The 12,678-nt window shown below is 44.3% G+C and overlaps 1 protein-coding gene across 4 annotated transcripts in view; it reads left to right on the top strand.

Moving 5' to 3' along the window:
* The window catches only part of SLC20A2 (solute carrier family 20 member 2), a 125,320-nt gene that overhangs the window by 68,683 nt on the left and 43,959 nt on the right, over positions 1–12,678 (top strand). For all 4 annotated transcript variants that reach the window (XM_023214446.2, XM_023214448.2, XM_023214447.2 and 1 more), the window contains exons 2-4: positions 2,247–2,799; positions 8,967–9,107; positions 11,789–11,874. In XM_023214446.2, the coding sequence (XP_023070214.1) occupies positions 2,511–2,799; positions 8,967–9,107; positions 11,789–11,874 (516 nt within the window). In that variant the 5' untranslated portion in view covers positions 2,247–2,510. The remainder of the gene's footprint in view (positions 1–2,246; positions 2,800–8,966; positions 9,108–11,788; positions 11,875–12,678) is intronic.

Here is a 12,678-nt window from a genome sequence, read left to right as displayed (position 1 = left end):
TGAGGTCTCAGGTGAGCCTTTGCTGCCTGCTACACCACGTCCCACCAGCTGTGCTCTCACAACACTGTGTGGCACCATCTCCTACCTGCATAGTTCTTGTCACCAGTTTATAGACATTTATGTGTTGATATGATTAGTGTCTGTTTCCTTCACTGGACTTCCCAGATGTGCCAGGACCACATCCATTTTTGTTCATTGCCATATTTCATAGTCAGTAATTGAGTATTGTTCATGTTTGCCCTATTGGCAAGGTAGCCCGGCAAACAAGATTTTATCAAGAATTTGTTTATATCTTGAGATAGATCATACTGGCCCCCAATTTTTAAACTTTTGATTTTCATGTATAGATTTAATGTGCCTGTCATATTAATTAAATACTCTTTCAGTGGAATGTTGTCTTTTGCCCTTAGAGTGATCTTTTCATTTGTCTCACTTGGGATCTGAATCTCCAAAATTGCATAGGCTGAAAAATCTTAGAAATGATAACAACTATCAGTGTATATTTTCTGTTTCATTGTGTGCTTATAGCATTGCACATTGATGATGCTCAATATATTTGTATATTTGTTTATTATTTTCATTTGAAAAACATGTAACCACAGTATATAGTTTGGGGAGGAAAGGGAAAAAATTGTCTAAAACCTTGCTGTTCAACCTCTGTTATAATTTTAGTATATACCCTTTGGTATTTTTATATGCATTATTATTTTTTATTTTTATTTTTTATTTTTGAGATGGAGTCTCGCTCTGTCGCCCAGACTGGAGTGCAGTGGCATGATCTTGGCTTACTGCAACCCCTGCCTCCCAGGTTCAAGCAATTCTCCTGCCTCAGCCTCCCGAGTGGCTGGGATTACAAGCATCTGCCAACAGGCCCAGCTAATTTTTGTAGTTTTAGTAGAGATGGGGTTTCACCATGTTGGCCAGGCTGGTCTCGAACTCCTGACCTCAAGTGATTCAACCACCTTGGCCTCCCAAAGTTCTGAGATTACAGGCGTGAGCCGTCACACCCAGCCTTTTATATGCATTTTCAACATTGCCGTAATCACAGTGTACATAAAATTGTGTGTCCTGATTTTTCCCTTTAAATAACCTTATTGATGGGTCAGATTATTATATCGTATATGGTGTGGTATTTATTCAGTTCAACTCAAGTGTTTATATGCTTGATACCATTCAAAGAAAATATACAGTGCCTTGGCTCTCCAATAATAGAATACCGTAATTACGAAGCTTGCAGTGACATTTTTATTTCATGGATGTATCTCGTGGCATCTCCTTTCCCTCTCAGAAGCAGGAACAGTGGCGTGGGGGAAGGGCTGCTCCTTCTGGGGTCAGGGGAGGCCTCTCTTACATTTGACATTTGAGCAGGCACCTGAATGCAGGGAGGAGGGAGCTGTGCAGCTGTGGGGGAAGATTCTTCCTGCAGAGAGATCCTCAGGTACAAAAGCCCTGAGGTGAGAATGTGCCTGGTCTTTCCAAGGGATTGCAAGGGGACGGTGACACCAGGGCATCATGAGGGAGGGGATAGGAGCTGAGGCCAGTGAGCTGCAAGGAGGCCTGAAGGGTCTTCCTGACCCTGGTGGGGCCTCTAACTTTTCCTCCTAGTGAGATGGGATAGTGGCATCGTGATAGGATTGCCTCATTCTCCAGGCTTCTGTGTTCCTCTCTGGGACCTATCAGTTCCGGCCTTGGTCACCCTCCAGATAAGTGACCTCTCGCCAGGCCTGTAAACTCTACCAGACACATGCATGATAACTTACTGTGCTCACTGCTTATGCATAAATGTGGAGGTGGGTCGTTGGCCACACCCAGTGGTATCACGGACTCAGATTTGGTTATTGCTGTTCCAGGAAACTGGGCACATTCCACATATTTGAAAAACCATGCAACTAAATTTCTCATTTCTTAATCTTTTGCTCATTTGGGGCAATTGTTCCTCGCTGAAAATAATGATCAAATATGTTTTTCCAATTGCATAAAACAATGTAACCTAGTAAGGATTACTATTAGTCTGTAGTTATTAAGCATGCTTCAACTCCTGACAATTCTAGAAACCAGGTTTTTTTGTTGTTTTTGGTTGGGGGTGGTTATCCTAATTATAATCTTCCTTGAATTGCTTTATGGTTAGGTCCGTCACATGCCAAAGTTAGATCCCATTAGCAGGCTTAAAACATTTATTTCTGAAAGAACAAACTGTTACAGGTTGCTGAGTATAATTGATTTCTTTTGTTTCCTTTCTGCTACAGGAGGAGACATCACAGCTTTCCCAGATCGGGAAGAAAAATATGGAATGTGTTTTACCGCTGACTGAACACAACCAAATGAACTGTCCTGACAGTAGTTTGCAAACCAGCAGCTAGCAGTTTGTCCAGCCTCTAACATTGTCCAGCACTTTCCAGAGCAAACTCACTGTTTACAGGAACTCTTGGCCTTACGAAGTTTATAACCTCAAGCTTTGTTTATTTAAAATATTCCTGCAAAAGAAAAGTACCCGGCACCCACTTTCCAAAATGGCCATGGATGAGTATTTGTGGATGGTCATTTTGGGTTTCATCATAGCTTTCATCTTGGCCTTTTCTGTTGGTGCAAATGATGTTGCCAACTCCTTTGGTACGGCCGTGGGCTCTGGTGTGGTGACCTTGAGGCAGGCGTGCATTTTAGCTTCAATATTTGAAACCACCGGCTCCGTATTACTAGGAGCCAAAGTAGGAGAAACCATTCGCAAAGGTATCATTGACGTGAACCTGTACAACGAGACGGTGGAGACGCTCATGGCTGGGGAAGTTAGTGCCATGGTTGGTGAGTAGCCTCTTCTCTACGCCGATGGGACATCCGCCCACTGACCCGCTTCCCTACAGTACTTTGCCCATATCCATAAATGTGATTTTTGCTTTGGCTTTTCAAAAACTGGTTGGATGTTTCATATTTACTTTCTTATTTTTGCTTTCTGCATATTAATTTATGATTTTTAAAGTGTTTAAATATCAGGCAACCATTTATTTTCTCAACTTTTGAGCAAACTTGGTTGCTAAAATAGATTTCAGCTAAGTGAATAATTTTCAGAAAGTATAGAAAAAGATCTTTGTAGAACAGCGCTTTATTATTTTAGAGTTCTTTGAAAGTTGTCTAAGTTTCCAGGAAGGTTGATTTAGATTTTTTTCTTAAGGTTTTTCATCAATTAGGAGGCAATGTTTTGAAAACTTGGATGTCAAAAATAATATTTATTAGTCTAACTTTTATATTCACAGTTTAAGTTCTAAAGAAGTTACCGAATAAATCTTAAGTGCGTGTTTCAAGAAATTCTGGTCTCTTACATTATTTGTCATCCTTTTGTCGACTTTTGTTTTGATTTTCTCATTCTACCTCTGGGAGCTCTATTTGGTATGTTTGTTTTGTTTTCTGGCCAAAAAATAATGTGCGTGTTGCCTGGTGATAGCATGACCTTTTATTGCAGTTTCTAGTTATCTAGATGAAGTGTGGAGGTGCGTGAATTGTGTGAATAAGCAGAGTGGCTGGTTGGACAGAGTGATTTCCCCATGGCCTAGGCGGACACAGATCCCAGCCCTGTGGGTCCTCCCATCACTGCCCTCGCTACGACAGAAAAGAACCTTCCGGGCAGGCATGTGTTAAGTGCAGCTGACAGGATTCTTTCTCTGCTTGCCTCTAGGTAGAGATGACGGCACAACAGACAGCTGATGTATACGGGTAATTTGGTTAGGGAGAAGAGGGTTAGAGAGGAATTCTACCACCTTCTGCTTTCAACAGGACATATCCTCTTGTAGGAAGAGTCCTGCAGCAGGAGGTAAGATGCTGGTGTACTGAGAATACAGCCACATTCCACGATTCCCGAGTTCTTTATTTTGTCACTTACATTGTATCTTTTTTTTTCTTTTTCTTTTTCTTTTATTGAGACAGAGTCTTGCTCTGTGGCCCAGGCTGGAGTTCAATGGCGTGATCTCCGCTCACTACAACCTCTGCCTCCCGGGTTCAAGCTCTTTTCTCACCTCAGCCTTCGGAGTAGCTGAGACTACAGGTGCCCGCCACCACACCTGGCTAATTTTTTGTATTTTTAGTAGAGACAGGGTTTCACCATGTTGGCCAGGCTAGCGTTGAACTCCTGAACTCAAGCAATCTACCCACCTTCGCCTCCCAAAGTGCTAGGATTATAGGCGTGAGCCACCACACCTGGCCTGTCACTTGCATTTCTTAAACACTTAGAATTTAGAGATTATTGACCAAGTTTACAATGGCCCAATCTCATTTTGTTCCGAAGGCGTTTGTTCAGAAGCAGGCTAGTGTACTAAGGAATTCCATATTTACCAAGCACTGTAGGCCGGTAACACATGCCAAGGAGCTCCTACTTCTCAGCTTGATGCTTTGTGTTGTAAAGATGTCAGGTTCAACTTTGGGAGGCCCCCAAGATGGGCAGACCACTTGATCCCCGGAGTTTGAGACCAGCCTGGGCAACACAGGGAGACCCTGTCTCTACAAAAAAAAATTTAAAAATTAGCTAGGCGTGGTGGCACATGTCTATAGTCCTACCTGCTTGGGAGGCTGAGGTGCGAGGATTGCTTGAGCCCAGGAGATTGAGGCTACAGTGAGCTGTGATTGTGCCACTGCACTCCAGCGTGGGCGACACAGCCAGACTCTGTCTCAAAAGAAAAAAAAAAAAATCAGGTTCAAGATCACTTTTATTCCAGCAACTATAGTCATTATTGAATTTTACTTGCCTTCACAGAACATATGTACATCTCAGCATAGTCAGATATAATGGAAATTTACCTTAGAAAAATAACTGTTATTTGTAAAATTCACCATTTTAGTTGTGATAGATATCTAAGATTTAATTCCATCAAGCGGAAATTAAGATTTTTCTAATCAGGAAAACCTGACTAGATGTGTTGAAAGTGTGGGACAAATCAAGAAAAACACTGACAAAATTAAATCCTTTTCTTTTTCTTTTTCTTTTTTTGAGATGGAATCTCACTCTGTTGCCCACGCTGGAATGTAATGGCACTATCTTGGCTCACCTGCAACCTCCGCCTCCCTGGTTCAAGCGATTCTCCTGCCTCAGCCTCCTGAGTAGCTGGGATTACAGGCACCCACCACCACAACCAGCCAATTTTTATATTTTTGGTAGAGACGGGGTTTCACCATGTTGGTCAGGCTGGTCTCGAACTCCTAATCTCGTGATCTTCCTACCTCAGCCTCCCAGGGTGCTGGGATTACAGGCGTGAGCCACCATGCCTGGCCACAAAGTTAAATCTTAACTAAGTTTTTTTCCTTTTGATGGATAAACCTTAGAGGCATGGTGCTGCTTATTAAAGAAATTTGTTAGGGAGGCCACGCTGAAGACCTCCGTGTGACTGGAGGGTTCATGAACAGGGCCTCATCTGCTGACTCTTCCTGCAGACAGGATAACTTTTTTCAGTTCTCCGTTCCCCACCCCTGCCGTTTGGCTCTTTACTGAAAGAATGAAGGATACTTACCTCAACTAGAATTTGGGTTTACCAAAGCAATTTGGGGTTTTGCTTGAATAACTTGATTTTGTTTGCTTTGGTTTTTAAACTTTTTTTGTTGTGGTTATGTGGTTAAATGAATCTCAAAGCCTATTTTGTTGGGAATTTGTGTGAGTTACCTAGATTTGTAAAATCAGGGTCTTTGCCTTGGGAGCTATAAATTGAAGGTGGTGGTGTAATTACCATTGGCCAAAACCACAGCTGATTCTGTCCAGATGCCTGAATTCTCCAGTCTTCTGCTTCTAAATCCAACAGTCCTTTTTTCTTCTCCCTCTCTCCCCCTGTCCTTAATTCTATTCTGTTTGATTCTTTTGTTTTCTCTTTTTAGTCACTTCTCCCCAAGGCCCTGAGCATCTGTGCTTCCTGACAGAGTTGTGTTAGAGTTAAGGTGATTGGGTAGAAATTATTACTGCCAGCAAAACGTCCTGAACAAGTCATCGTGTGGGACTAGCTCAGCCCTAAAGCAGTAGTCTGTCCATTTTGTAGGAAACCAGCAATGGTTCCAAAAGTCTGATAATTCAAAAGTCTGCATCTTTTTGTGGAAAGACCCACACTAGCACAAACAAGCCAGCTCCTCGAACCCCTTAAGAAGCACACAGCCCTCTTCCAGCCCCCTCTGCCCAGCCACACTCTGCCACCTCACCCCTGCCCAGCAACCTCCCTGGAACCTGAGCCTTTGCTCTGCCATTTCTTTCCTTTGCACGGGAATGGTGGCCTCTGAGATGCCCATCTCCCCACTTTCCCTAGGTCATGTCTTATACTCTTATCCCATGCTTCATCTCTTTCCTCTGTCAGATGCCATTATCTTACATTAAAGTATCTTTTTCCCTCTGGTCTTCCTGACACTAATGTGATCCCATTTATCTTCAGACACCCCTGAGGCTAAAGTGCTATCACCTACTCCCAGGCCCTCTTGCAGGTATTTCCTGGCCCCACCAGGCCCTCCCTCAGCTGCCCCCTCTCTCCTCCCCTCCCTGCTGTCCTCACAGGTAGTCCCATTACTCCCTACCTTTCTTTACAAACTCTCCTTGCTCCAGGATATATTTTGTAAAGTCAGCCACAGAAAATAGAGCAGCTTTCAGGAAGGACAAATCTTACGGTCTGAATTCAACTGGGTAGGTTGATATCATTGTCTCACATCATGAGATTATTTCAATTGTAAGAATCTAGGCCAGGCGCGGTGGCTCACGCCTGTAATCCCAGCACTTTGGGAAGCCAAGGCGGGTAGATCACGAGGTCAGGAGATCCAGACCATCTTGGCTAACACGGTGAAGCCCCATCTCTACTAGCTGGGCATGGTGGCGGGTGCCTGTAGTCTCAGCTACTCGGGAGGCTGAGGCAGGAGAATGGCGTGAACCCAGGAGGCGGAGCTTGCAGTGAGCCAAGATCGCACCACTGCACTCCAGCCTGGGTGACAGAGTGGGACTCCGAATCAAAGAAAAAAAAAAAGAATATAAACCATATCATGTATTTTCTAAGCTATGAATCTGTGCTATGAAACATGTTCCAAACCCTGGCTCTCTTTTTAAAACCACTAGTCCCCGAGGAGCCCAGGGCTCAGATGTGGAGGAGGCTTAAGGACGTGTCCGCGGGTAGGCCTGGCGCTGCCATGGAGCCTAATATGGGTTTGGCAGCACCAGGCTGGCCCCTTCTCCTCCCAAAGCACGCCTTAGGGATTGACACAGGATCACAGCCAGCCTCAGCTCAAAGGTCAGCACGCCTAGCACTCATGGGAGCAGCTGTGTGTGTTGCTTCATAAACTGAGTCCTGCACAGCCATAAATGATCCTTCTGCAACTCAGATGCCTTTGAAGGAAATACCAGGGGTTCCCTGAAAAGTGCTGCTGCTGCCAGGCAACCAGGTTTCCAGAATTAACATTCGGGATTAATAACGTGCCCAGCTTATCAGCCAGGCCCTTTGTTCCCCTACAGTTCCATGGGAGCTTTTCAACAACTGCTTCTGAAAGTGATCTCTCCCGGCTGATGCTTTTAATACTCACTACAAAATCTGATCTGCTTATGAAAATATCTGAAGTGAACTGTAGCCTAGAAAAACATTAAACCTAGAAAAGAGTTGGTGGAATTGAGGTAAAAGGACACAAAGCCAGCACTAATGAGAACCTCTTAACAGTGAGGAATCAGACATACAAATAAAAGGTCCAACATTCTGGGCAGGATGCCCAAATTTGGGTTAAATATCATAGTTATTTCTCACGGGAGAGGCACCATCAAAAAGCAGTGTGGGCTAGGTGCAGTAACTCACTGCATCCAGTGAGCCTGTCATCCCAGCACTTTGGGAGGCCATGGCGGGAGAATGGCTTGAGCCCAGGAGTTCAAGACCAGCCAGGGCAACATAGCAAGACCCCTGTCTCTGCAAACAATTTTAAAAATTAGCTGAGTGTGGCAGCTCATGCCTGTAATCCCAAGGCTTTGGGAGGCTGAAGCAGGAGGATTGCTTAAGGCCAGGAGTTCAAAACCAGCCTGGGTAACATAGCAAGATCCTGTCTCTGCAAAAAAATCTAAAACTTAGCCAGGTGTGGTGATACACACTTGTAATCTCAGCTACTTGGGAGGTTGAGACAATAGGATCATTTGACTCCAGGAGTTTAAGGCTGCAGTGAGCCGTGATCATGCCACTGTACTCCAGCCTGGGCAAGAGTGAGACCCTGTCTCTACAAAAGAAAAAAAGAAAAGAAAAAAGCAACATGGTATTATACTGTCTTATATAGATAATATAACCTAGCCAATATCTAGTCCTTTTCATTATGTGACTGTAAGGCATAACTACAACAAAATCTTTTCCCAATATATTGCCTTTCTTGTCTTTCTGTGTTCATTCAAGACTTTAATCTCTTGCTTGGTTTTGGCCAAACTTCACCCCAGAACTAGTTCATCCGCAGCACTCTCACTGAAAAGTGACAAGGGCAGTCAGTGTGTAGCATCAGGAGATGTGCCTTTAAATGCATAATCTGGCTGGACATGGTGCCTTACGCCTGTAATCCCAGCACTTTGGGAGGCCAAGGCGGGTAGATTACTTGAGGTTAGGAGTTCGAGACCAGTCTGGCTAACATAGTGAAACCCCATCTTTAATAAAAATACAAAAATTAGCCAGATGGGCTTGCTTGAACCCAGGAGACAGAGGTTGCAGTGAGCTGAGATCAGGCCACTGCACTCCAGCCTGGGCAACAGAGCAGGACTGGCTTCAATAAATAAATAAATAAATAAATAACCAACATCCCTGTCCCTTCTGTGTTGAGGAAGGGAGAAGCATTCCTTTGACTGAAGTTAATTGAATGATTTTTGTCCAGGCTGTAGCACTTTGTAAAGAAACAATTCACAGAAAATTAAACTCTGAAAGATGTTGTTATGGAGAACATTTCGATTTCTTCCCTTGGTGTCTGCACTTTTGTACTCTGTATCTGATGGGTTTTTGTCCTTCAATCTGTAGGTTCCGCTGTGTGGCAGCTGATCGCTTCCTTCCTGAGGCTTCCAATCTCAGGAACGCACTGCATTGTGGGTTCTACTATAGGATTCTCACTGGTCGCAATCGGTACCAAAGGTGTGCAGTGGATGGAGCTTGTCAAGATTGGTAATTGGCATTTTATTTTACCTTTAAGTAGGAAAGTTTACATTTTCTAGAGTAAGTTTTATGTTTTCTTACAAGTTACTTTTTTTTTTTTTTCTGACCCAGAGTCTCACTCTGTTGCCAGGCTGGAGTGCAGTGGTGCAATTTCGGCTTACTGCAATCTCCACTTCCCGGGTTCAAGCCATTCTCCTGCCTCAGCCTCCCGAGTACCTGGGACTACAAGCGTGTGCCACCACACCTGCTAATTTTTGTATTTTTAGTAGAGACAGTGTTTCACCATGTTGGCCAGGATGGTCTTGATCTCTTGACCTCATGATCCGCCTGCCTCAGCCTCCCAAAGCTCTGGGATTACAGGCGTGAGCCATCGCACCCAGCCACAAGTTAATTTTATATATTTTTCTTCAAATGTTAAGGTTTAAAAGACCTAGATAGGCCAGACGCGGTGGCTCATGCCTATAATCCCAGCACTTTGGGAGGCCAAGGTGGGCAGATCACCTGAAGTCAGGAGTTCAAGACCAGCCTGGCCAACATGGTTTAACCCCATCTCTACAAAAATACAAAAATTAGCCGGGCATGATGGCAGTGCCTACTTGGGAGGCTGAGGCAGGAGAATCACTTTAACCTGGGAGGCAGAGTTTGCAGTGAGCCGAGATCGAGTCACTGCACTCTAGCCTGGGCAATAGAGCAAGACTCCATCTCAGAAAAAAAAAAAAAAAAAAAAGACGTAGATGGTGTGGGTAATGCATTTTCCCTTAAAATTCCTGTTTTTTTGTTTTGTTTTGTTTTGTTTTGTTTTGTTTTGTTTTGTTTTGTAGAGATGGAGTCTTGCTCTGTCACCCAGGCTGGAATACTAGAGTGCAGTGACGCAATCTCGGCTCACTGCAACCTCCGCCTCCTGAGTTCAAGCAATTCTCCTGCCTCAGCCTCCTGAGTAGCTAGGATTACAGGCACATGCTGCCACGCCCAGCTAATTTCTTTTGCATTTTAGTACAGATGGGGTTTCATCGTGTTGCCCAGGCTGGTCTTGAACTCCTGAGCTCAGGCAATCCACCTGCCTCCAAAAGTGCTGGGATTACAGGCGTGAGCCACCGCGCCTGGCCAAAATTCCTATTAATAGAGATAGTGAACTATTATGTGCTAGACAGTTGTTTAACTCTACTCTTTTGAAATGTTACCTTGTCATCCAGCTTTGGAAATCGCCCTCTGTTCTTCCCAGGGAGGTAAGAAATGTATTAGACTTAAGTCAATCTGTAGGTCAGAGAAAGACTGGGCACAGGTGAGGAAGATGCCTGGAATCCAGGAGTTCATAGTCTTGGGGAAGCCTCAAAGTGAGCCCTATGATATGTCCCTGCATTCAACAGATCATCCAGGCCAGGCGCAGTGGCTCAGGCCTATAATTCCAACACTTTGGGAGACCAAGGCAGGAGGATTACTTTAACCCAGGAGTTCAAGACCAGCCTGAGCAACATAGCAAGACCCCATCTTTACAAAAAAATAAAAATAAAAAGGGAAATTAGCCTGGTGTGATGGTGCACACTTGTAGCCCAGCTACTCGGGAGGCTGAGGTGGGAGGATCACTTGTGCCTCGGAGGTTGAGGCTGCAGTGAGCCATGATTATGCCACGCACTCCAGCCCCTGGGTGACAGAGCAAGACCCTGTCTCAAAAAAAGAAAAAAAAAAAAGAGGTCATCCAGCCTGCCCTTTGGGAAGAAACACTCTGCCAAGTGTCCTCTCTACTTTGTAAGCCTGCCCGGCAGGGACCAGACGTAAACCTGCACCCATTCTCAGGTGTCTAACAAGTTAGTGCCTGGCTCGGCTTTTAGCAAGAGGTAAATCCATTCAGCTCCACAAGTACCAACCCACCCATCGTGAACGGTACTCTTTCACTCCATTTCCATATTCTGGCTTACTCAGTTTTTTACAAGAATCATGATGGCCTTAGGAGTCCTGGGTCAAATGGGATCCCTGAGCTGCCAGGCAGGAGCACAGACCACAAGGAAACCCACCTTCCATCCCAGGCTTCTAGAACAGTGGTTCTCAACTCTGCCTGCACTTTAGCATGACCTAGGAAGCGATTTAAAAATGCCAGTGCCCATACCCCATTCCCAGCCTTTTAAATCAGAATTCTGGGGGTCCAGCCAGAGCCAAACTAGTTTTTGAAAATGCCACAGATGGTTCCACTGTGCAGCCAGAGGCAGGAACTACTTGGCTAGAGGCTAAAAGTTTCAGAGTTCCAGCAGTTAGATGGCAGGAATGAAAGTACCCGGCTGGCCTTGGCAAAGGAAATGGAAGTTGACCCAGCTTTTAAATAACCCTTACTGTTGGAACAGCGACCGAGTCTCCATATGTGCTGATGAGAAGGGCAGGCAGAAAGACTCCATGGGAGGCAGGACTCAGGATGCTGTCTTCTGAGGCCTGAACTCGGGGCAGGGGTTTCTTGACCCTGCACTGGCAGTGTGGTCAGTGGTGTGTGACTGTGTATTGGTGTCTGAGTGTGGCCATAAATGCGTGAAGGTCAGCTCTGCCAAGTCCCAGGGCTCGTTAGGTTCTGAATTAAAGGTAAATAATTCTGGAAATATTTATGATTGTATGTAATACATTTTGTTTATCATTGTGTTCTATGAATAGGACCATAATTGTGGATGAATTTGAACATTCATTAGATTTTTTTTTTAATTATTCAGTTGCTTCTTGGTTTATATCTCCACTGTTGTCTGGTTTCATGTCTGGGCTGCTGTTTGTACTCATCAGAATTTTCATCTTAAAAAAGGTAAGTGGGGCTGCTACGTTGAATTAAATCTTAGGAACTAATTTTGGCTCTGCGCAGTAGAAATTAATAATGAGAGGGGTGAGAGGAATCATTGTATTCATACATTGTTAAGGAACAGCACCCTGCAGTTAGCATCGGATGTTATTACAAATAGCCAGAAAGAGCCAAGGTAAATTACTCAGAGATTCCCCCAGAAACAAGCACTGTAAATAGTGTTTCTTGGCTCTGTACTTTAATTCATTAATCAACACTCCCAGAAATTGTGCTGAGACCTCAAAAAGGAAAGGTAATTATTTTCTGAATGTTAAGCAGAATAGAATGAGATAGTGTTAAGATTTTGAAACTGTCATTAAAAAACAGCTGGAGAATTTCCTTACCCAAATGTGAAGATGTTTTCCTTTTTTTTTTTTTTGTTTTGTTTTGTTTTTAATGGCTAGAGCAAGACTGAAACACTGACTCAATTTGAGGAAAGGATAAAAAGAAGGAAATACACCCATTGGGTACATCTTGTCAAAAAAAAATGAGTGCTTACTGAGATCAGTGTTCTAGACACAAATGTGGCTATCTTTTTTTGTTTGGCAGTCACGAGGTTGCTGCAGTGTTTGATAACCATCGAGTGCACTCTTTCTCTGCAGGCAGGGACGTACCCTCCAGGCTGTACCTTGCTTGGAAGCTAGCGCAGCCCTTTTCTCGCAGCCTTGCTTGGCCGTCTATTGAAGGGTCCATTCTCTCAGAGAGCACGAACTTGCCCTCACCGTTTCTCATGCTTGCTTCTCCTGGGACCAGGCACACTCATATTCACAT

Source organism: Piliocolobus tephrosceles, chromosome 7 (assembly GCF_002776525.5).
Source record: "Piliocolobus tephrosceles isolate RC106 chromosome 7, ASM277652v3, whole genome shotgun sequence".
NCBI lineage: Eukaryota > Metazoa > Chordata > Mammalia > Primates > Cercopithecidae > Piliocolobus > Piliocolobus tephrosceles.
This window is presented reverse-complemented; position numbering and strand designations above follow the sequence as displayed.